The sequence below is a fragment of the Rhinoraja longicauda genome, chromosome 9, assembly GCF_053455715.1.
Source record: "Rhinoraja longicauda isolate Sanriku21f chromosome 9, sRhiLon1.1, whole genome shotgun sequence".
NCBI classification, from domain to species: domain Eukaryota; kingdom Metazoa; phylum Chordata; class Chondrichthyes; order Rajiformes; family Arhynchobatidae; genus Rhinoraja; species Rhinoraja longicauda.
This window is the reverse complement of record NC_135961.1, coordinates 24,680,709-24,707,266: the sequence shown is the minus strand read 5'-3', so window position 1 is coordinate 24,707,266 and position 26,558 is coordinate 24,680,709. Positions and strand designations below refer to the sequence as shown.

Genomic DNA, 26,558 nt, shown 5'->3' with positions numbered 1-26,558 from the left:
AGGGGGTGGTTTAGTTTGAAAGTGACGAGTTATCCAGGTAGTTGCGGAGGGAATGGTCTCTGCGTAAAGTGGAAAGGGGTGGAGATGGGAAGATGTGGCTCGGTGGTGACGAAAATGTCGGAATATTGTATGTCACCTATCCATTTTCTCCAGAGATGCTGCCTGGCCTGTTGAGTTACTCCAACCTTTTGTGTCTATCTCTTTTATATGGAAAAAAAAGATTTCATTTCTGAATTGTGAAATCTTCCACAAATTTACTGCTCGGCACCCATTCATTACAACTGTGATTTTAGGGTAGTGTTTTAGTGATCATGAATCCCTTTAATTCCATGCTTTTAAACAACTTAAATTGTTAATTACAGTTTCATGTTATGCTGAATCACCAGAAACAGCATCTTAAAACATAATTATATATGATATAGTTATATCGACCCGAAACATCACCCATTCCTCCTCTCCTGAGATGCTGCCTGACCCGCTGAGTTACTCCAACATTTTGTGTCTACCTTCAATTTGAACTAGTATCTGCAGTTATTTTCCTACACATAAAAATGTCCCATCGATCTTATATAATTCCACAAAAATGTACCAACAGTCAATGCTATTTCAGAATTATGACTGTAGCACATACATATTTTATTAGGCCGATGATTCTACAGTGCAAGTTAAATTGAATTTGCCTTCAGAACAAAACCTTTGGGTAACATTAATCTTCTTTACTCGAAAACACAACCACAATGGATATATCCAATGCCACCCAGTTTTAATTTACTTGTACAGGTCTACCATGGATGCTCCAGCAACCTTGGTTCCCGAGCCTTGCTAGACCAACAGAGGTCACGGCCTCTGAGAGGAGTCGAATGGTACCAGATTGGTCCAAAGTATAGACACAAAATGCTGGAGTAACAGCGGGACAGGCAGCATCTCTGGAGAGCAGGAATGGTGACGTTTCGGGTCAAGACCTTTCTTCAGACTGACCGAGGTACAGTGAAAAGCTTTTGTTGCGTGCTAACCAGTCAACGGAAAGACAATACATGATTAAAATCGAGCCATCCAGTGTACAGAGTTGAGATTTAAAAAGAGTGGGGCATCAGTCTGAAGAAGGAACTCGACCCAAAACGTCACCCATTCCTTCTCTCCAGAGATGCTGCCTGTCCTGCTGGGTTACTCCAGCATTTTGTGTCTATCTTCGGTTTAAACCAGAATCTGCAGTTCCTTCCTACCAGATTGGTCCTTCTAGGCTGCCAAGGCAATGGTAACGGATCTGCTGTCTCCAGCTGGGCTGGAGTTCCAGAGGTGGGTGCTGGGGGGCTGGAAAGTAATATTGAGTAGAGTTGAGTTTATTGTCACGTGTACTGAGGTACAGTGAACAGCTTTTGTTGCGTGCTAACCAGTCAGCGGAAAGACAATACATGATTAAGATCGAGTATTCCACAGTGCACAGAGTTGAAATTTGAAAGAGTAGAGCAATTGTAATGCGTGATTGCAGATCCACTTCTGCGATTATAATTATGGAAAAAAAGTGGGTGAAAGGATCTAAGTGGATTGGAAGGATGACCCTACTGCACTGGGCAGATCTCAAACAATGACGGGACAGAGCACAGGAAGTAGGTAGAGAGCTGAGTAACGTGGTATCAAGGCAACAATCTCTGCCTTAATGTCAGGAAGACGAGGGAACTAGTTAGTGATTTCATGCAACGAGATGGAGCAAACACTCCAATCAGCATCAAGTTTGGTGAAGTGGAGATGATCGAGAGCTTCAAGTTCCTCTGCATAAATACCACAAACGATTTGTATTGAAACAACCGCATTGAAAGCGTAGCCAAGAAACCACACCAACGTCTTTACTTCCTCAGAAGGAAGTTTGGCATGTCGCCAATTACTCCTGTGCTATCAGTAATCTAGGACTGTGAAGTAGACCATGGATCACTGCTGTTCAGTGGACTGATACTCTACTGGACTGTTTGTAAGAAAATAATTTTACTGTACGTTTGCACTTCACACGTGTAACAATAAAGCACCATCTCCTTCATCAGTTCACGCTCCCTCTCTCTCTCTATAACCTAAACGTTCATGTTTTTCAGGAGCCCTATCCTTAAATTATAGACTCTAGAAGTTTAGTAACGACTGATGTTAAGTCCCCAGTTTCAATTTTTCATCTTTCATAAATAAGACACAACAAGCAGTCTTTTGAGACATTCTTTCTTTATCGCTATACTTCACCAATGTTGATGCTGGTGCATCTCTGCCCACATATAATGTGACACTTCTATTGAAGGAAGGAAACAGAAAGAAATCATGAAACGATTAATCACTTGGGTTGCCATCCATCACTTGGGAACATTTTGCAGTCCATTATTAAACCCTGGCACAAAGCACAGTCCACTGAACAGCAGTGATCCATGGTCTACTTTGCAGTCCTAGATTACTGATAGCACAGGCATCTCACAACAATGGAAAAGTTCTTCCAAAAACTCTCTCCACAAAATGTTCCAAATTCACTGGAAGGGCAAGCAAACAAACATCAGAATCCTCTTTCTGCCGACATGCCCAGGACTGAGGTCCTGGATACACTCGGTCATCCACATTGGTGAGCATGCCTGACACCAGATAGACAATAGACAATAGACAATAGGTGCAGGAGTAGGCCATTCAGCCCTTCGAGCCAGCACCGCCATTCAATGCGATCATGGCTGATCACTCTCAATCAGTACCCCGTTCCTGCCTTCTCCCCATACCCCCTCACTCCGCTATCTTTAAGAGCTCTATCCAGCTCTCTCTTGAAAGCATCCAACGAACTGGCCTCCACTGCCTTCTGAGCAGAGAATTCCACACCTTCACCACCCTCTGACTGAAAAAGTTCTTCCTCATCTCCGTTCTAAATGGCCTACCCCTTATTCTTAAACTGTGGCCCCTTGTTCTGGACTCCCCCAACATTGGGAACATGTTATCTGCCTCTAATGTGTCCAATCCCCTAATTATCTTATATGTTTCAATAAGATCCCCCCTCATCCTTCTAAATTCCAGTGTATACAAGCCCAATCGCTCCAGCCTTTCAACATACGACAGTCCCGCCATTCCGGGAATTAACCTAGTGAACCTACGCTGCACGCCCTCCATAGCAAGAATATCCTTCCTCAAATTTGGAGACCAAAACTGCACACAGTACTCCAGGTGCGGTCTCACCAGGGCCCGGTACAACTGTAGAAGGACCTCTTTGCTCCTATACTCAACTCCTCTTGTTACGAAGGCCAACATTCCATTGGCTTTCTTCACTGCCTGCTGTACCTGCATGCTTCCTTTCATTGACTGATGCACTAGGACACCCAGATCTCGTTGAACTCCCCCTCCTCCTAACTTGACACCATTCAGATAATAATCTGCCTTTCTATTCTTACTTCCAAAGTGAATAACCTCACACTTATCTACATTAAACTGCATCTGCCATGTATCCGCCCACTCACACAACCTGTCCAAGTCACCCTGCAGCCTTATTGCATCTTCCTCACAATTCACACTACCCCCCAACTTAGTATCATCTACCCAAAACCATTTCCTGCCTAATGTGGATTTCCTTCAGTTCCTCCATCACCCTATGCCCTGAACAAATGTTCCATTATGAGCTCTGTCATGTGGTGACCTGATGGAAACAGGAGAAGATTCAAAGATGTGCTCAAAGGGTACTTAAGACATTCAACATCCACACAACCTGCTGGAAATCTCTGGATCATGACTGCTCAGAGTGGAAATGGAGCATTCAGGGTTTATTGAGAAGGCACCGGGTGCATTGCAGCCAAATTGGAGAGGCTATTCAGGAAACAGAAAAGCCGGAAATCTCCAGACCGGACAATGTTTCCCACTCTATCCTCAAGCTCTATGCCAAACAACTGGCACCAATCTACACAGACATTTTCAACCAGTCCCTGCAAACCTGCACTGTCCCTGCCTGCTTCAAGGTCTCCACTATTGTCCCTGTACCCAAAAAGACAAGGATCACTGGTCTTAATGACTACAGGCCTGTCGCACTGATCTCTGTAGTCATGAAGACCTTTGAAAGACGTGCTGGCCCAGCTAAAACACATCACAAACCCCGTGCTGGAACCTCTGCAGTTTGCATACAGGGCCAATAGATTGGTGGATGATGCAGTCAACCAAGGCCTGCACTTCATCCTCCAGCACCTAGACCGCAAGGGGATCTATGCAAGGATTCTGTTTGTGGACTTTAGCTCTGCATTTAACACCATTGTGCCAGAGCTACTACATTCCAAACTCTCCCAGCTGACTGTGCCTGAACCCCTTTGTCAGTGGATCACCAACTTCCTGACAGACAGGAAGCAGCATGTGAGGCTGGGAAAGCACATCTCGGACCCGCAGACCCTCAGCATAGGAGCTCTGCAAGACTGCGTACTCTCCCCTCTCCTTTACTCTCTCTACACCAACGACTGCACCTCCACAGACTCCTCTGTGAAGCTCCTCAAGTTTGCGGATGACACTACCCTGATTGGACTGATCCAGGATGGGGTGGAATCTGCCTGCAGACAGGAAGTGACACAGCTGGTGTCCTGGTGCCATCGCAACAACCTAGAGCTGAATGCTCTTAAGACAGTGGAACTAATTGTGGACTTTCAAAAAGGTCCCCCTCCCCTCCCCCCACTCACCATCAACAAAACCACAGTCTCATCTGTGGAGTCATTTAAGTTCCTTGGAACCATCATCTCCAGGGACCTTAAATGGGGGGCCACCATCGACTCCACAGTCAAACAGGCCCAACAGAGGATGTACTTCCTGCAGCAACTGAGGAAACACAATCTGCCACAGGCAATGAAGGGCCAATTCTATACTGCTAACATTGAGTCAGTCCTCACCTTCTCCATCATGGTCTGGTTTGGCTCAGCCACCAAGCATGACATCTGGAGGCTGCAACGGATCATTTGATCAGCCGAGAAGGTTGTTGACTGCAACCTTCCCCCCATTGACGAACTGTACACCGCAAGGGCCAGGAAGCGAGCGGGCAAGATCATCTCTGACCCCTCTCACCCTGGCCTCAAAATCTTTGAAGCACTTCCCTCTGGAAGGAGACTCCAGACTATCAAAGCAACCACAGCCAGACATAAAAACAGCTTTTTTTCCCACGAGTAGCAGTTCTACTCAATAACCAAAGTCTGTAGTCTCTTTTTGCTCTGGTTTATTTTCACCCACATGTTTAGACCGTAATGTTGTATCTTTATTGTTTTGATGTGGTTATGATTTATTCTTAATTGTTAACTGTATGTTTGTGTTGTCATTTGTGAGCGGAGCACCAAGGCACATTCCTTGTATATGCACATACTTGGCCAATAAACTTATTCATTCATTCAAATATAATGGTGATATAAAGATAGGAAGGAAAGCAAATTGCAAGAACACAAATAATCTGCAAAGGTCAGTGAGGAGGTGAAAAATGTGGAAGATGGAGTATAATCTGGGTCCATGAGATTCTTCACTCAGTTAGGAAAAACATGACTTAAATAGAGAGAAAATATGTTGTTCTGGGGGGTTTGAGATCCTTGTACTTGCTGTCAACGTGAAGTGAATCCAACCACAGAGGAGGATGCAAAAAGTTTCAAGACAACTTTGACAAGTTGAATGGATGGAAATACATGGGAGACGCAGTATTACAGGGATAAATGTGAAGTAATTTACTTTGGCGGTAAAAAACAAAAGGCAGAGTACTGCACAAATAGAACAAAAAGGGATTCAGATGTATTATACATCATATATTGGGAGCAAACCCGCAGGATCCGTGAGCAGCTATGAAGACAAATGGTATGTTGGCCTTCATAGCAGTGGGTTGTGAGGAAAGTAACAAGGATGTCTTATGGCTGCTGAGTTAATCTAGCGTTTTGTGTCTATCTTCGGTATAATCCAGCATCTGCAGACCTCCCAGCATTTGATTTTACAAATTCATAATTTTGATGTCCAAAATTCAGAATTTTACATCAAAATTCATAATATGGCGCGTAATGCAACTTTTCAGCGAAAAAAAAAGTATGCACGCCAAATACGCATACACATTCATGTGTGATTAAACGACTATTTCGAACAGTCTGTAGTTCTTGGACTACATGTACATATACCTATCATGAGTATATTCTGCTATTTATGGAAAGGTTACTGAACAGAGATACTTTTTGCAACACAAAGAAAAAATGGTTTTGTTTTGTTTATTCTATTTTGCTTTTTCCTTACACATCCCAATTCTCTTGATATTGAATAAAAGAACAATGATCATAAAACGTACGACTAAGTTATGAAGAAATTTGATATATGCGACTCGACTAAGCATACGGAAGTACGTGAAGTAAATTTGCACATTAATTAATAATCAGCCCAAAAAGGTGGTAATTGGCTTTTCTGCTGTGTTTTATATTTGAACCCCGTCTTAATTAATATAGTTATATAATCTTACACTTAAATTTAATATTTACTCATTACAGTTCCACCACTGATTTTCTGGCACTCGTGGTTCCAGAGCTTTGCTGGTTTACCCAGCTGGCAAGGAAGTCGGCTATGGGGATAGATGTGCTGGCTCCAGCTGGGCTGGAGTTCCAGAGCCCCGGCCGCAGGTTGCAAATTCAACCCACCGATCGGCCATGGATGTCCCGGTGAGGTCGAGATTGGCTGCCTTGCCCTTGCCCATTTTCGGGGAGACTTCCAGGGCGGGGGAAATTTCTCGCAGAACCTCTAGTGGCCGAATTGACAAATTGCAATTACCGACTGCTTTGCAGATAAATGAGGCGAAATCGGAATGGCAGAAATTAAATAAGAAAATTGAAACTTTCCGCTAAATTCGGTAGGGTTGGGAGGGGTGCATCTGCAGTTCCTTGCTACACATTTTGCCTAATGGCAATTATAGAGAGCCTTGCCGAGACAACATCTGGAATACCAAATTGTTTCTGGGCAAGTCTCCTTACCCGAGGATGGATTTTGAGATAATGCAATGGAAATTTACCTGCGACAGTGAGTCTGGTGAATATTGATGATTGCATACATACAACTTCAAATAAAATGAGCTGCGGGAATTTCAGAGACGGTAGGCGATAGGCGATAGGCGATAGGCGATAGGCGATAGGCGATAGACGATAGACGATAGACGATAGACAATAGACAATAGACAATAGACAATAGACAATAGATGCAGGAGTAGGCCATTTGGCCTTTCGAGCCAGCACCGCCATTCAATGTGATCATGGCTGATCATTCACAATCAGTACCCCGTTCCTGCCTTCTCCCCATACCCACTGACTCTGCTATCTTTAAGAGCTCTATCTAACTCTCTCTTGAAAGCTTCCAAAGTATTGGCCTCCACTGCCTTCTGAGGCAGGGAATTCCACAGATTTACAACTCTGACTGAAAACGTTTTTTCTAATCTCCGTTCTAAATGGCCTACACCTTATTCTTAAACTCTGGCCCCTGGTTCTGGACTCCCCCACATTGGGAACATGTTTCCTGCCTCTAACGTATCCAATCCCTTAATAATCTTATGTTTCAATAAGACCCCCTCTCATCCATCTAAATTCTAGTGTATACAAACCTAATCGCTCCAGTCTTTCAACATACGACAGTCCCACCATTCCGGGAATTAACCTAGTAAACCTACGCTGCACGCCCTCAATAGAAAGAATATCCTTCCTCAAATTTGGAGACCAAAACTGCACACAGTACTCCAGGTATGGTCTCACTAGGGCCCTGTACAACTGCAGAAGGACCTCTTTGCTCCTATACTCAACTCCCCTTGTTATGAAGGCCAACATTCCATCGGCTTTCTTCACTGCCTGCTGTACCGGCATGCTTCCTTTCAGTGACTGATGCACTAGGACATCCAGATCTCGTTGTACGTCCCCTTTTCCTAACTTGACACCATTCAGATAATAATCTGCCTTCCTATTCTTACCACCAAAGTGGATAACCTCACTTATCCACATTAAACTGCATCTGCCATGCATCCGCCCACTCACACAACCTGTCCAAGTCACCCTGCAACCTCATAGCATCTTCCTCAGTTCACACTGCCACCTAGCTTTGTGTCATCTGCAAATTTGCTAATGATACTTTTAATCCCTTCATCCATGTCATTAATGTATATTGTAAATAGCTGCGGTCCCAGCACCGAGCCTTGCGGTACCCCACCAGTCACTACCTGCCATTCTGAAAGGGACCTATTTATCCCCACTCTTTGCTTTCAGTCTGCCAACCAATTTTCTATCCATGTCAGTACCCTAACCCCAATACCATGTGCTCTAATTTTGCCCACTAATCTCCTATGTGGGACCTTGTCGAAGGCTTTCTGAAAGTCAAGGTTCACTACAGCCACCGGCTCTCCCCTGTCCATTTTCCTAGTTACATCCTCAAAAAATTCCAGAAGATTAGTCAAGCATGATTTCCCTTTCGTAAATCCATGCTGACTCAGAACGATCCTGTTACTGCTATCCAAATGCTCTGCAATTTCGTCTTTTATAATTGACTCCAGCATCTTCCCCACCACCGATGTCAGACTAACTCGTCTATAATTTCCTGTTTTCTCTCTCCTTTCTTAAAAAGTGGGATAACAATAGCAACCCTCCAATCCACAGGAACTGATCCTGAATCTATGGAACATTGGAAAATGATCGCCAATGCGTCCACGATTTCTAGAGCCACCTCCTTAAGTACCCTGGGATGCAGACCATCAGGCCCTGGGGATTTATCAGCCTTCAGTCCCATCAGTCTACCCAAAACCATTTCCTGCCTAATGTGGATTTCCTTCAGTTCCTCCATCACCCTAGGTTCTCCGGCCCCTAGAACATTTGGGAGATTGTGTGTATCTTCCTCAGCGAGTCAGGCAGCATCTCAGGAGATAAGGACTTGTTGGGACCCGAAACGTCACCTATTCCTTCTCTCCTGAGATGGTGCCTGACCTGCTGAGTTACTCCAGCTTTTTGTGATACCTTAGAGAAATCATTAATCATACCACTGGGCTGTAAACTGCTCAAGCGAAATATGAGATGATGTTCCTCCAATTTACGTTTAGCCTCACTCTGACAACCCAATAGTCTACCCAATACCATTTCCTGCCCATTGTGAATTTTCTTTAGTTCCTCTGTCACCCTGGGATCTCTGGCCACTAGAACATCTGGGAGATTGTTTGTATCTTCCTTAGTGAAGACAGGTCCAAAGTACTGGTTCAACTCGTCTGCCATTTCCTTGTTCCCCATAATAAATTCACCTGCTTCTGTCTTCAAGGGACCCACATTTGCCTTAACTATTTTTTCCCTCTTCACGTACGTAAAGAAGCTTTTACTATCCTCCTTTATATTATTGGCTGATCATTCACAGTCAGTACTCCATTCCTGCCATTCTCCCCATACCCCCTGACTCCGCTACCTTTAAGAGCTCTATCTAGCTCTCTCTTGAAAGCATCCAGAGAATTGGCCTCCACTGCCTTCTGGGGGCAGAGAATTCCACAGATTTACAACTCTCTGACTGAAAAAGTTTTTCCTCATCTCCGTTCTAAATGGCCTACCCCTTATTCTTAAACTGTGGCCCCTGGTTCTGGACTCCCCCAACAAACGAGGTTTTGAAGGAATAATATCATTCAGCATTAAAGAACATCGTATTTTTAATGGACAATTATTTCAGTCTTTTATAGAATAACAATAAAGGTAAAAGGTTAGACTTAAGATAAGTGGCCGTTGGAAGAGATATAAAAAAATAATAAAGGGTCAAGGGGAGCCATAAATGTACTTCAGCATTATAGGTTATAATTCAACAACAATCAAGGCTGCCTCAGCATTTGGGTATCATTACAATGTGGTTAGAGTATCTGCCGCATCACCCTTTTGGGCAGCTAGTTTCAGACCTTAAGTATAGCTTCACTGAAAATATTTGTTTCCCCTAATTCACACCCCCCCCCCACACACTCCCCCCAATCCATTTGTACTGTCAACTGCTTTGTAATTTTGATACCACTATTAACTTATTAATAAACATATCACAAAGTGCAAGGATCATCGTAATAAGCCCTGTGGAACTACGCTGTATAAAGTCCTTCTGTCACAAATGTTTTCTATCCCTGACCTAATTCTTAATTCAATTTCCCACTTGAATCCCATGGGCTACCATCCTACCAACAACTAGAGAGCAGTCCTGAGCCACTATCTCATTGAACACCCTGCGTCCATCTTTAATTGGACTTTGTCTTGCACTAAATGTTGTTCCCTTTATCATGTACTTCTACACTGTGGCTGGCCTGCGGGATCCGTAGACTATTTCTGTACAATTGCTAATCGGGGATGTGCTTATGTATGACAATACTCTGCTAGACTGTTTGTAACGAAAGAATTTCACTGCGTGTTTGCACGTCATACACGTGACAAGATCACTATTAGGTTAGTTTAGAGATACAGAGTGGAAACAGGCCCTTTGGCCCACCGAGTCCACATCATCCAGTGATCCCCGCACACTAACACTATCCTACACTAGGGCCAATTTACCTTTATAGAAAGCCAATTAACCTACAAACCTGTGTCTTTGGATTGGGGGCAGGGGGAGGGCGAATTTGGGGGGGAAAAAAAATGAGTGAAGCCATACTCAAGGTCTGAAACCAGCTGCCTAAAAGAGTGATGGGGCAGATAGTCTAACTACATTTTAATGGCACCCATTAACCATTGAACTATATCCCTTGCCTGCCATGTAGCTTCACTCCTCTGACTGATGACTTGAAGAACAACTACAGAGAGGACAATCTGCTAGTTTGTCTCAGCGCTGCAGAAAGATTAGGTGCAACCTGTTGTGTCTTCAATCCTGTTCTCCTTTCAAATGTCAGATTCCAGAAACATATTTAATGCCATCCTCGTAGATTTTAGCAAGCTGTTAAACAAAGTTCCGTATGGTAAACGTAAAAAAAGTAAAGGCCCATGAAATCCAAGAAAATGTGCCAAATTGGATTTAAAATTGGCTCAGTGGGAAATAATGAAAATGACTGAAGAAAGATTTAGTGACTCAAGGGCCAGTTGATGCAAGTTTTAAATAATTCAGTACTTGGGGCCTGGTGACTTATATGTAATTAACTATTTGTTAAATAGCAAGATATTGCTATTTTGTAGAATTGGAAAAATTGTAGAAAAATAGACCTCAGAAGACAGAAATGCAGATTCATGAAGGTAGTACAACAGATGTCTTTTTTTATTCTCTTAGATGGACATTTGCTCTCATTGACTGAGCCACGTAGAAGAACAGGGAGGTCATATATATGATATGATATGATATGATATTAGAAGTGTAAAATAAACAGCAGCTGGCTATGAATAGACTACTGCTTAAAGTCCTTGTTTCAACACCACAGAGGGGAAAGGATAGAAAATCCAGACGACAGAGAAATTTTACAAGAATGTTGCCAGGAATGGAGAATTTATTATTAAGAAGCTGCTGGCTAAGCTGGGGTCATGCTGTATTAAACAAAGTAGATTGAAGGAAGAATTAATTAAGATTGCTAACCTTATCAGGGACTGGAGATCCTATTTTCATAGCAGACAAGCCAATAACCAGGGTACATGGATTTAAGTTAATTGGTTAAAGGACTAGTGAGAATTTAAAGAAGGAATTCATCCCAAAGATCAATGGCAAACTAGAATTCAATGTCCAGAGGGTGGTAGATCACAGAAATTCCTACCACATTTGTAAATATTCAGATAAGCACACAAAAACCATAATCTATCAAACAGCAGATCTTGAGATGGGAAATAGAATCACTCTAATTAGCCCTTCTACTTGTCCACAAGGAAACAGTGGACCAAATTATTTTCATTCTGTAGTAAATTTCCATAATTCTACAATTAGTGAAAGCCACACAATTCTACAATTGAAAGCCATACAGATCCAGGGAGGCAACTAGTGATATATTAAAAGTTAAAAATACTTGGAAGATATCATTTTTATGTTATCCATGAGTAACATCACATTACCACATATGCTTTAGTTTTAGTTTAGAGGTACAGTGCAGAAACAGGCCTTTCGGCCCACTGAGTCCACTCCGACCAGCAATCCCTGTACACTAGCACTATCTTACACAAAAGGACAATTTACAATTTTTATCAAAGCCAATTAACCTACAAAACTGTACATCTTTGGAGTGAGGGAGGAAACCGCACCTGGGGAAACCCCATTAAAAACCCATTAAAACACAAAGAATTCAGTCTACTTCTTGCACATTTTTCCAAAGCCCACCTTTATTTTTACTTGGTCAGAAACCACACAACTTCAATATAAACTGAACAAATGTGAGATTGCTGCAAGTTATATTACCCTTCTGGCATCATAAGTATTTGTCCAGCTCTGCAAAATTTGTATATTTTACATGACTAATATTTAAGAGTACAGGGCTTGTATTCAATAAAAGTTATTTTGAGACACTTATACAAAATAATTTAGTTTACTATGATACTAAATTTACCACCTTGGGTTAACAACACAAGGCTTCATTGGAAAACATCTATCAGAACTGTCCAAGAAATATAGTAGGGCTATGTTAACCATTAAGCAACGTGATTTGTGGTAATCAGCAACTTGATGGCTTTGCTGTTTTTGGAAAACCAGTCCAGAAATACACAAACAAGCAGAAAAGTACAACTAATTTATAAAATATGTTCACATACTTATTTGTCAAATACATCTTATTGTCTTAACTTTATACATGCAGATAATTAATTTGTAAAATTTGACAAATCACATCTTCTGCGCATTTGCACACATCATTAGAAAAATGTTGATCATGTCAACAGAAATGTGGATATGCAAAAGTGAAATGTACAACATTTTCCCATTAAAATTAAAAAAATAGTTCCAAGGGTACCAAGTACGTTTGATCTCATCAGAGAAAACAACATTTTATTATCTTCTAATCGTTTAAGGCAACTTAGACTGAAGACTATCATAGGATATCAATGATGATATGGCAATTCCCTTCATTGAATTTGAAGAAAGCACCAATATTGACCGATATCACAGAATACTTAAAGGAGAACTGAAACTATGCCAGTTACTGTATAATCAATGCTATTAACCACAAGAACACCAGATTACATGAACCTATTCATTTTCCTCAATGAAATCAAAGTAGAGAAATTGTATAGGTGTACCTAACGGCAAGACAGATTAGTGGAGGCACAGTGGTGGAGCAGCAGAGTTGCTGCCTGACAATGCCGGAGACTCAGGTTCGATCCTGACTAGGGATGCTGTCTATACGAAGTTTGTACGTTCTCCCCGAGACAGCATGGGTTTTCCCCGGGTGCTCCGGTTTCCTCCCACACTTCAAAGACGTACCGGCTTGTAGGTTAATTGGCTTTGGTAAAATTGTAGGTTGTTCCGAGTATGTAAAAAAATTATAAATAGTCCCTCGAGTGTAGGATAGTGCTAGTGCATGGGTGATCATTGGTCGGTGCAGACTCAGGGGGCCAAAAGGTCTGTTTCTACACTGTATCTCTAAACTAAACTAAAAAATGACACAAGATTAAATGAATCGGTTCCATTTGCTCAATGGAATCAAAGTAAAGAAATTGTTTCGGTGTTGCAAAAGACAAGACAACATTTACCCACATTTGTAGGGAAATAATTTTTGTAGTTGCAGAATACATTTAGAGTTGGTGCCAGTTACAATGCAAATTTCTGCACACAACCTCTGCAGATTGTTGTACACTGGCAATATCACAAGGCCCTTTAAAAAAAACACAATTGACAGAGTACATTAAAAAGTTGCAGTAATAATTTTTTTTAAAGGATCTTAGTTTCTTCTGGAAGATAAATATGAGCACAAGTGAATACCTGCTTTCTCTCAACCTACTCGTGCATCTCTTACTGATTCAGTCATGGACCAGTGATGCAAGAATCTTTTTGTAAGTAAATGTTAGAGTAAGGGACTTACCCGTTGTCATCTGTGCTGATATGTGCAGAACAAAGGCAGGCAACGTTATTTTAATAGCTAATTTATTAAGATCTCAAATGTTATGTGTTTGCGATATCCTCTACAATTTAGTGTGAGGCATGCTACATTAAAACATACAGCTCAGGTAAAGTTATTTATGGCAATTTACTACCTGGAATACAAGCAAAGCAAATAAAGTTTATTTGCAATGCCAGAGACCAGGGTGCAATCGTGATCAACGGTGATGTCCGAGTGGCGTTTGTATGTTCTCACTGCAACTGTGTAGGTTTCATCCAGGCACTCCAGTTTCCTCCCACATGCCAAAGATGGCCAGTTTGGTAAATTAATTGGCCTCCATAAATTGCCCCGAGTCTGTAGGTGGAGTGGTAACATCTCAGAGGAATTAATGCAATGTGCGAGAAATGAAAAATGGGATTAATGTAGGATTAGAGTAAATGTGTAGTTAATGCTTGGTGTGGACTTAGTGAGCTGAAATGAGCATTTACTGTTCGATATGACTATCTGAGCCAAATTTGTATTTATATGTACTAATTCTCTTTCAGTTCAACTGACTGTAAAAATAGGAAGACATACAATCATCTGAGCACTATAACTTCAGTTCATCTCTGTGTTCTGCTGAATCATAAGCATAATTCATGTTAGAAGTTTGTTTCTGTGCATGACATTTTCCTCTAAGCTGCGATTTTGCTGCACTTCCCTCAAAAGGAACAACAAGCATATTTTGCAATGTTGGAAGAGGAAAATGTGGAACAGGAAGGAAGAAATATTCAGTGGCTACAGTGCCAACATTTCAGATGAAAAGAAGGCCTTTGATGGAGAAATTTGAAAATTGAAGGGAGATGTTTTGAAAAGAGAATTCCAGAGAGAAAGAGCAGAATGAATGAACAGTTGTTTTCCATGAATAGAGCAAACTTAAACATAGAAATAAATTCTGGAAAATATTTGATGAGAGAAAATTCTGACTTTCATGAGCCCCTGAAGAAAAGATGTTAAAGTGAAATTAGTAGAGTACAGGGAGTCCACAGAAATTGGGATAGACAGCGGTCTTTGTACAGGAAAATCCATGGCATAGAGTTCTAAACCATCTTATTTTGTTGTATAATGTGGAGAGATCATTAGGAGAATTTGGTAGGAATTAATCCTTAGGGCCCAAATATTGATTGGGGTTTCTGTAAATTGTAGGGACACAAAGCTGATTAACGTGAGTGAAGTGAAATGAAATCAAAGACAGTCACAAATTGCTGGAGTAACTCAGTGGGTGAGGTAGCATCTCTGGAGAATTTCTCATTCTTTTTCTCCAGAGATGCTGCCTGGCCCGCTGATTTACTCCAGCATGTTGTGTCTATCTTCGGAATAAATCAGCATCTGCTGTTCCTTCCTTCACATGAAAGGAAATTTCATTGGACATGATGAAACACAGCATAGAATAAAATAGAACAAAATCACATTCAACTCCATGTCACTGGAGGTTGATGGAACCAAACATCAGACACCTAGAAGTGCTGTGAGTGTGAAGAAGTGCTTGGCTTTGGCCAGCTTAAGGTGCGGGAATTTAGGACCATCCATGCTGGTCAAAAAGTATACGGACTAGTTTCACGATAATGTTGCATTGGGGTAAATCTGCTTGTCGTCAACAGTAACGACCTGTATATACTTAGCATCTTTCAAAGTAGTAAAATGGCCCCCTGTACTTAATGCAGTATTGTGAATCAACGTTGGACACTAAACCAAAACAGAATACAAGTACAAATAACAAAACACTTGTTGAAAGTTATACTTTTTAAAAATTAGTCCAGTGAAATTGAAAGGGGGATGATCCAGGGAGAGAATTATTGGCAGGTGAACACAGGGTGGCAATTAAAATTAAGGAAGCACACAAGGGGTATAGTGAAGACACCCAGCGATCTCAGAAGTTTGAGTATAAGAAAATAACTGCAGATGCTGGTACAAATTAAAGGTGTTTATTCACAAAATGCTGGAGTAACTCAGCAGGTAGGGCAGCATCTCAGGAGAGAAGGAATGGGTGACATTTCGGGTCGAGACCCTTCTTAAGTCTGAAGAAGGGTCTCGACCCGAAACGTCACCCATTCCTTCTCTCCTGAGATGCTGCCTGACCTGCTGAGTTACTCCAGCATTTTGTGAATAAATACCTCAGAGGATTGAGTGATTCACAAGGATAGCAGTGAGCAAGACCATGAGCGATTTGAAAATAAGAACATTTAAAAATCAAGGCCTTTCTTAATGAGAAGCTAGAGTAGGTCAGTGAGCTTAGGGCCATAGTTGATCAAGATTTTGTGCTTTATTGCAGATTTTGGTGGGAGGTAAATTCATGGAGATTGGAGTCAGCCAAGAGAGCACTGGAATTGGAAAATCTAGAGGTTTTCAGGGTTTTTTAAGTTTTAGAGATACAGCATGAAAAAAGGCCCATCTGCCCACTGAGTCGGTGCTGACCAGCGATCACCCATACACTAGAGATCATTTTACAGCAGCCAATTAACCGACAAACCTGCGCTTCTTTGGAATGTGGGAGGAATTCGGAGCACCCGGAGGAAACCCACATGGTCACAGGGAGAACGTGCAAACTCCATACAGATAGCACACATTGTCAGGATCAAATCTGGGTCTCTGGCAACTCTTGTGTCTTGTCGCAGTGTAATCTACTACCTTACATTCTTGTACTAAGGTATGATTGTGCTTACGTACAGTAAGACTTTTACAGAATTGTTTGCAAAACGGAATTGTCACTGTATCTAGGTACCGATTACATTAAAGTACCATTGAACTTTGAACCATTCAACTGAGATACAGGCAGAGTGAAATGAAGTACAAGGCAGCAGATTGGTGAAGGTGCAGATAAATGGTTGAAAGCATACGTTGGGGTTCATATATGATACAAATGGAGGGAATGATTTGATTCAGCCTTAACCAATTTCTAAGGAGTGGAAATAATTCAATGGCTGGGGAGCAGAGGGATACTAACTTGAAGAGAATGGTTTTGTTCTTCCCAATATTTGCCAGAGAAGCAGTGTGACTATACAGAAATAGAAGAGGGATCAAGGGGGTGAAGATGCCATGGAATTGAATCCAACATGGTTTCAGATTTTGTTGATGTCTGTGAATCTTAAAGAGATTGGGCTTCACATTTACCGAGGGGATAAAAAATACTTAGAAGTATTTGAAAGTCAAAGGGGTCCAAAGGAGGTGTCTTCTATTCAAGGAAGAATCAGAACAGTGAGGAACAAATCTAATTAGCTGCAAACAAACAGTAGGTCTTATTGGAATTTCTTTACAGAGAGCACTGTGAGAACAGAGGTCTTGCCTTCAGTTCAGTTTAGTTTATTGTCACTAGTTTATTGAGGTACAGTGAAATACAGTTAAAAGCTTTTGTTGTGTGCTAACCAGTCAGCAGAAAGACAATACAATTTATAGTGTATAGATACATAAGGGAATAACGTTTAGTGCAAGGTAAAGCCAGCAAAGTCCGATCAAGGATAATCCGAGGAATATCAGAGGTAGATAGTAGTTCAACACTGCTTTCTGGTTGTGGAAGGATGATTCACATGCCTGATGGCAGCTGGGAAAAAACTGTCCCTGAATCTGATGGTGTGTGTATCACTCTTCTATTGCTTTTGCCTGATGGGAGAGGGGAGAAGAGCGAGTGGCCAGTGTGCAAGTGGAGTTAATGAATCAGATAAAAATGATGCATCCTAGCAGAGGCAATGCACCTCAGGACGAAGAAAATATAAAGGGATGCAAAGTTGGGAGGGAAAGAAAATGATAAATAGGCAATAGCTCATGTGGAGAATGAGCATTTCATCATTTGACTGGGTTAAATTATCTGTCTCCATACTATAAAGTGTAATCGATCGTAATGTAAAATTGTTCAGTTCTTTCAATTTTTGCTTATATATGCAATAAGCAGCGGAAAACCAATTTGTAGCTAATCTACAAAGGAAAAACGTTCAAATATTTATCATTAATATGTAATATAATCAAATATCTGTGGTAATTGTACATAACCATATTTGTCAATGGTAATTTTAGTGGATCAATAAACTAATAAACTCTCAACTATTAAGCAAATTTTTTTTTGCAGTTGTTGGAAATATGATAGAAAAATAAAACGATGTTGATAAAACTCATAGATCAGGCAGTATCGTTAGACAAAGAAATAGAATTAACATTTTGGACTGGGCACAATTGCAAAATACGCACGTTATAAGTTGCAGTTATAAGTTATAAGTTTCTTATGTTATAAGAAAGACATGCAATGGAGAGAACAAAAGGAATATGTGTGATAGGGCAAGTGGAGACTGAATAATACTAGTATCAGTGGTCAGTTGGGAAATCAGAAAGTTTGTTAATAACAGATTATCAATCCAGAGGAATGGGAATAGAATGAGATGGGTGAAGAGAGAGAGAAAATAAATGCAGAAATAAAAACAGAAAATGCTGCAAATACTCAGAAAGATAATTCACCTGGAAAATAAACTCAGTTTTTCTCTCTTCACAAATGCTGCCCCAAGGCTGGGTATTTCAATATTCCCTTTTGTTTCCAATTTCTAGTAATGTCTGCGTTCTGTATTTCATAGCTCCAGCATGTTCTCCTCTCCCTATTCTTCATTTATCCATTCAATGTAAACCTCGTCCGTTCACAACATCAGTGACAAACAAGATTTCACTACCTTCTCTTTGCTGACACTGCCATTGTTCAATATTTATTTGTCTCCACTCTATCACAAACTTTCCATTTGTTACCTCCATTCTTCCCCCTTCTTTTCAACCTAATATCCATCTATCCATCTATCCATATGAAATTCTGCTGAAATATCTGACTTCAAAGGAAAAAAACTTTTCTCTCACCACATTGGTCTCTCACCTACGAGTACTTCCAGTATTTTCCTGTTTTCATTAACATTCATTGGGTTTGTTTCAAACTGCAGTGACAGAATGAATATTTGGTGCTTTTTAAAACAAAAGCAAATTCCACATGCTGCATAAATTTCCACTGAAGTGCAATTCCCTACCTGATGTGAGTGGCTGGAAGCGAGTCATATTGGCGTGATAGAAATATCTCCCGGTGTTTAAGCTGGTGTCTTTGTTTTTCTGTCAAGTCTGAAAGACTTGTCGTCTCCAGTTCTTCTTCCATTTCCTCTGCACAAAATAAAAACATAAGACATTAAAACGTAAGAAGCTTCTTCAAAAGCATTACAGCAGTTGTGCAAACCAAGTGCTGGAGTAAACTCAGTGGGTCAGACAGCATTCGGGGTGGGTTACAACAGTTAGATTTGATTGCATAGAGAAAATCATATTTCTGAACAATAGATCACAGCAATTTCAACTACAACAATATAAACTGATTGCTCTATTCTATACAGCTGGAATGATAAATCTTGATGCTCCAAAGAAAATTGATAAGTTCATTGTGATCCAGTATTCACCAACTATAAACGTGGAGCACCTGGACACAGTCATTGCAAAGATGGTTTAAATTGTTCCCAGTATTTATTCGATAGCAATACAAAAGCTTGATAAAAATGTATATATTCTGCCTTGCCTAACGCACATCGGCAAATTTAATTCAATAAATTACATTTTAAAAACTACAGATGCTGGAAATCTGAAATTAAAACAGAAAAAGCCAAGAATATTAAACAGGTCAAGCAGCTTCTGTGAAATAGAAACAGAATTTACATTACATGAGAAAACAAACTTCCAGTACACAAAAGATATTTGAGACTGAACTAAGGACTGTCTCTGATAAGGTAAGACTAAATGTGCTAATGTGGCTGTTGGAAGCAAGTAGAATCTTAGAATTGCACAGCATGGAAACAGGCCTTTCAGCCCAACTTGTCGATGCCAACCAAACTGCCCATGATGCCTTCTGAGTTACTCCAGCACATCGCAGGATGTTGCAATGTTAGAAGCAAAGTGTTACTTCATGGAGTTTGTGCAATGGACACTTTCTCCAATGATATTTTCCACAATCAATCTGTAAGGTTTTTGATCCATTACAATCTCTTTAGTTCCAGGAAAATAAATTGTGAACACTAAATTTCCAGCAAAGTCCAAAATGCAAATCGCCATTCCGAGTTAAGCATTGAAAAATCTTAGTCGTAGTCGCAAGGGTAGACAGAGTCTGACCTTTCAGTTTGCCCGTCTGATATTCAGATTGCATGGATCCTTGAAATCTAATCACAGCAAAAAGCCGTCAGTCTGAGGGAGGGTTCCGACCTGAAACATCACCTATTCCTTGTCTCCAGAGATGGTGCCTTACCCGCTGAGTTACTCCAGCATTTTGTGACTATCTTCAGTATACACCAGCATCTGAGGTTCCTTCCAACTCAAAGTCATAAGGCATATTTTCATTGAGACCCTATTGGCTGGCTTTTACCATATGTACCATGTTATTCCTGAACAAATCTATAGCCAATTAGCTCTTTATTATCAGCCCGAGGTCTGATATTCAGAATGCTATCGGGTCCATGAACGGAGATCAGTCTGATCAAGCAAATAGCCAAAAGATGAAAGTGTAAGAATACCAATCACCCACTGTCATGCCAATTGCTGGGAGACATTCGGAAAGAGATAGATCAGAAAGTTGAAGTGTCCATGTACATGCATTGCTTATTCGTCATACCAATATGAATCAAAAATGATCTAATTGGAGCAAATGGAGAACTGCCATGAGCTCAGTGCATGTTGCACTTTTCCCTGGATAGCTCCATATCAGTAGAAGACACACCTCGAAGAGCACATCATTATATACTTCCAGATTGTATGGCAAATATTTAAATAAAGTTTGGATCAATCTTTAGTCATACTCCTTTCAGTGCCCACATGAATGTCATAAAATTAGTATTAAAAGACAAAAAAGGTACTAGATTAATGGTGGCATCACAACATTCACAGCAGTGACAGACAAGGTCATCGCTCTGACCACTGCCTTGCATTGCTCTCCATCAACAAACCTCATCACCTATTATCTACTTCAAACATCTGGGGCAAGCATGTATCAATGATGCAGCTTCATTTAATGGGATATTGCAATATAGATTGCTTTACAGGAAAATAACATCCCCCTCTCCCTGCCCTCCCCACCCGCCATATTACAGGCTTCACCCAAAAATGTTTTTACAATTTAAAAAACACAAAACATAAAACAATACAGCACAGGAACAGGCCCTTTGGCACACAACGCCTGGGCTGAACTTTTTGCCACATTAAATTAATTTCCTCTGCCTGGATGTCCATTACCAGCCTATTCACGTGCCTCTCTAAAAGTCTCTTAAGTGCCACTATTGAATCTGCTTCTGCCACCACCACTCCTGGCAGTACATACCAGACACCCAACATTGTCTATGTAAAAAACATCCCCCACATATTGTATTTGAAATTTGCCCCTCTAACCTTAAAGATATTGTCAGAGGGATGGAAAGGACTCGAATACAGGCTCACTGAAAAGTACTAAAGAAAACCCAAAATGCAAATGCAAATGGAACCAAAAGATACAGACCAGGAACTAACAGAACTCAGAACTGCTATCAAACCGACAGAATGCCGAACTGCTATCGAACAGATAGAACGCAGAACTGCTATCGAACAGAAAGTGTGCAGAACTGCTATCGAACAGAAAGCGTGCAGAACTGCTATCGGACTGACATAATACAGAATTGATTAGTCAGCACCCAATAGGTGATGATCTCAGGTATTTATACCAAGTGAGAGATTAGGGGAGCAGATTAAATGCAGGTGTAACTCCTAATAGCTCAGGGGAAGAGTGTGGAAAGAGTCTCGTGTCTGGAGGCATGGCAAGTGTGACAGGAGCCCCCCTCCCACGGACACCTCCTGGCGTCCTCTTTGGCTGGTCCGGGATGTCACGGGCAGGGATCCAGCCCCTCTCCTCTGGACCATAGCCCTCCCAGTCAACCAGGTACTGGATCCCTCTGCCACGCCGCCGGGACTTCAGCAGTTGCTTCACCGTTGGAGCCGGTTATCTATCTGGATAGTTAAATCTATCAGCGCGTCCAGATCCCAGGGAGGTTCCCGAGAGGCCAACTCATGCTTCAGGTTCTCGTTGAGGCCATGGTTGAAGGTACTGAGCAGAGTGGTATCACACCAACCGCTCTCTAAAGCAGTGGTTCGAAAATCAATAGCGTAATCGGCCACAGACCGTAACCCCTGGCGGAGATGAAGCATCCTCTGGGCTGCCTCCCTTCCGACCAAAGGGTGGTCGAAAATCTTTCTCAGCTCAGCCAAAAATGGGCAAAGTCCTGGCAGAAGTCTAGCTGTCTCTCCCAGGCAGCTGTACCCCAGGCTGAAGCACGTCCTGACAGCAGGGAGATGGCAGAAGCTACTTTGGAGCGTTCTGTGCTGAAGCAGGACGGTTGTAGCTCATAAACCAAGGAGCACTGGGATAGGAATGACCTGCAGATAGAGGGATCACCATGGTACCTCTTCAGGGTGAAAAACTGGTTCCAGAATGGGCTGGATACGGCTGGAAGTGGACGGAGGCAGAGAGGCATTAGCAGAGACGGGAGGAATTGATGAAGGTGCAAGATGTGACAGGACCTGGCTGACAGTGGTTGCCAACTGCTGGATGGTCGCTACGAGTTGGTCCATTCGAGCCTCATGGGCAGCAAGAGTGGAGCCTTGAAGTTGAACAGCCCTGAACAACCGAGCCAGTAAATCCTCAGGTTTGGAAATGGGAGCGCCAAGACTCCGGGCAGGCTGGTCAGAATTGCCTGCCGAGTCCATACTGGCCGAGTAATCTCTCAGAGGGCCCCGAAAGGACTCAAATGCAGACTCACCGAGAAGTACTGAAGAAAACCCAAAATCCAGACTTGAATGCAACCAAAGGATATCGACCAGGAACCGACAGAACGCAGCACTGATTAGTTGGCACCCAATAGGTGACGATCTCAGGTATTTATATCGTGATAGATCAGGGGAGCAGATTAAATGTAGGTGTAACTCCTAATAGCTCAGGGGAGGAGTGTGGAAAGAGTCTCAAGTGTCTGGAAGCATGGCAAGTGTTTTAGATATACCCTTTAGTATTTGGTATTTCCACCTTGGGAGAAAGGTTCTGTCTATCTATGCCTCTCATAATTCTATAAACTTCTATCAGATCACTCCTCAGCCTCCAACAGTCCAGAGAAAGCAGTTCAAGTTTGTCCAACCTGAATCCAAGCAGCAGGCTGGCAAACCTCTCCTGTACCCTCTCCAAAGCATCTAGAAAGCAACATTGTAGATATGGCCTAGCTAAAGTTTTCTAAAGCTGTAACATGACTTGCTGACTCTTAGACTCAATGCTCTAACTGATGAAGCCATGTATGTTGTATCCCTTCTTTATCACTCTATCTACTTTGTTGTTACTTTCAGGAAACTATGGACATGGATCCCAAATTCGCTCTGTACATCATTGCTGTTAAGGAAGAAACTGCAGATGCTTATTTACACCGAAGATAGAAACAAAATGCTGGAGTAATTCAGCGGGACAAGCAGCTTCTCTGGAGAGAAGGAATGGGTGACGTTTCGGGTCTGAAAAGGGTCTCGACCCAAAGCCGTGACCCATTCCTTCTCTCCAGAGATACAGCCTGTCCCTCTGAGTTACTCCAGCATTTTGTGTCTATCTCTTTATATTGCTGTTAATAATCTTTCCATTAACTACATACTGTTTCCTTACATTTAACTTCCCTAAGTAGAACCTCCCTAAGTAGGATAGCATGGCGGCGCAGTGGTAGAGCTACAGCCTTACAGCGCCAGAGACCCAGGTTTGATCCTGACTATGGGTGCTCATTTGTACGGAGTTTGTACATTCTCCCCGTGCCCTGCGTGGGTTTTCTCCAAGATCTTTGGTTTCCTCACACATTCCAAAGATGTACAGGTTTGTAGGTTAATTGGTTCGGTGTAAATGTAATATTGTCCCTAATGTGTGTAGGATAGTGTTAATGTGCAGGGATCGCTGGTCGGTGCGGACTCGGTGGGTCAAAGGTCCTATTTCCACGCTGTATCTCTAAACTAAACTAAACACCTCAAACCTTCTCGAATTAAACTACATCTGCTATTTCTCTGCATACATCTGTTACTAAATTATATCCTGCTGTATCCTTTGACACCCTTCTTCACTATCCTCAACTTCACCAATTTTAACAAAACATTGTTTTTTTAAATTTCTTACATATTCATTGAAGGATATCATGATTGATTTGACAATTTAAAACTTTTTCAGGTGTGTCCTGAGTTATTAAGTAGAGTGTTTGAACAAGCGACATTTTTTAGATTATTTGGACCTGACATTAAATTCTTTGGACCATGACCGGAGACTAAAGAACCAGGTCATCAGTTTAACCCAAACACGCACTCTGAATTTATAGCCTGGAAAAAAATGTTGCAGGTTGCTCAAGAAGAAATAAAACTTTCAGAAATATCATCTTTGACTCCTGAAGAAAATAGTCAAACAGTTAAAAGGCATGTCACTCGCCTAAATCACTCAATAATTCAGGGATTTGTGCCTCCTCTGAGAACTGGTTCAGTTCCTTCATAAATCAGTGCCTGGTTGATGTTATAGTTTATTCCAGGGGTCAACCATTTTATTGTGAAGGAAACAAGATATAACCTGTGGTTAGTTCACCTCCTCCTTAACTTAAATACATTGCAGGTCTTCTGTATTTTATCCAGTACAAATCCTGTAGCTTTATGACCCAGGCATTTCTTCAGTTATTTTAAAGATTCACATCAGATCCATTTATGGAACACATTTTCCAATTTATTTTCAATTTATTTCTTCTCAAAACCTGATGTAATGTAACACACTTTAAGATAGGTTTCATGACATGGACACTGCATGTTCATTACATGTACATGAAAATTTAAGATGCATCTTGCAATTGGTATATATCTTACAGTCCTCCAATGTATCATTTGACAGTTAAAAGGCTAGACTTTTAGAAAGCTGTACAAAGTAAAGCAGTCATAAAAGTGCAATTTCAAATACGCCCTCAATGTCACTTAAAGATGTTGGGAATAAGACAAAATCAATATCACAACGTTCATTAATTTGACAAATGGAGATACTCTGCATTACTGTGCATTATTGCCAATTCATGCCAAGGTACTTGCAATACATTTTCACAATAGAATCATATACTGCATCTACCCAAACATTGCCCTTACAGGTCCAAAAGTAAATAGGGAGCGGATGAATTGACCAATTCTTCAATAAATTGAGTATGGTGGTCAAAATATATTATTTCTGACAATTAACTGATGTCTGTATTTGTTTTTGAATTTTAGAGATTTTACTCATTTAGTTTTGTTTATTATTGTCACGTGTACCGACGTACAGTGAAAAGCTTTTGTTTGCGTGCTATCCAGTCAAAGACTATAGATGAATACAATCAAGCTGTTCACAATGCTCCAATCAAGTACATGGGAGACAGACAGAAAATGCTGGAGTAACTCAGGGGACAGTCAGCAACTCTGGAGAGAAGGAATGGGTGAGGTTTCGGGTCAAAACCCTTCTTCAGACTGAGTCAAGGGAGAAGGAGACTAGAGATATAGAAGGGTAAGACATCAGTCTGAAGAAGGGTCTTGACCCGAAACATCTCCCATTCCTTCTCTTTTGAGATGCTGCCTGACCCGCTGAGTTACTCCAGCATTTTGTGTCTACCTTGGAAGGGTAAGGTGTGAAAGCAACAGATTAAAGCAGATGGTGATCAAGGAAATGTCAAATGGTTCATTGGTGACTGAAGGGAAGGTGACAAAAAGGCATATAATCAGTAAAATTAATAAAGACGACAGTGAAACTAGTCGTAGAACTAACCAAAGGATTATGTGATGTATGCGACGGCTGGTGGGATGAAAGGTGAGGACGAGGGGGACTCTGTCTCTGTTGCGACTGAGGGGAGGGAGAGCAAGAGCGGAGCAGCGGGATACCGAGGAGACATTTGTGAGGGCCTCATCTATGATGGAAGAGGGGAACCCCCGTTCCCTAAAGAATGAGGACATCTCAGATGTCCTGGCATGGAACACCTCACCTTGGGTGCAGATGTGGTGTAGATGGAGGGATTGGGAGTACGGGATAGAGTCTTTTTAGGAGGCAGGGTGGGAAGAAATGTAGTCTAGATAGCTGTGGGAGTCAGTAGATTATATTAGATGTCAGTCGATAGTCTATGCCCTGTGATGGAGACGGTGAGATCCAGAAATGGAAAGGTGATGTCAGAGATGGTCCAAGTGAATTTGACTGCTGGATGGAAATTGGTAGTGAAGTTAATGAAGTCCATGAGTTCTGCATGGGTGCAGTAGGTAGCTCCAATGCAGTCATCAATGTAAAGGAGATAGACCGTGGTAAGGCCAGTGTCTGCCTGGAACAGGGATTGTTCAACGTTCCTGGCAAAGAGGCAGGTGTAGCTGGGACCACACTATAGTGATCAGAAGACTGTTCAGTCGTCTGATAACAGCTGGGAGAAAACTGTCCCTGAATCTGGAGATATGTTTTCAAACTTTTGTCCCTCTTGCCTGATGGGAGAGGAGAGAGGAAGGAGTGACCTGTTTTAATTGGAACTTTCTGCCTATAAAAAATCACACCTAACTGCCACAC

General features: G+C 41.6%; 1 protein-coding gene across 7 annotated transcripts in view; it reads right to left on the bottom strand.

Annotated features, from left to right (window-relative positions):
* Positions 1 to 26,558, bottom strand: part of mta3 (metastasis associated 1 family, member 3) — a 168,492-nt gene that overhangs the window by 125,943 nt on the left and 15,991 nt on the right. For all 7 annotated transcript variants that reach the window (XM_078404982.1, XM_078404976.1, XM_078404978.1 and 4 more), the window contains one exon: positions 18,985 to 19,111. In XM_078404982.1, the coding sequence (XP_078261108.1) occupies positions 18,985 to 19,106 (122 nt within the window). In that variant the 5' untranslated portion in view covers positions 19,107 to 19,111. The remainder of the gene's footprint in view (positions 1 to 18,984; positions 19,112 to 26,558) is intronic.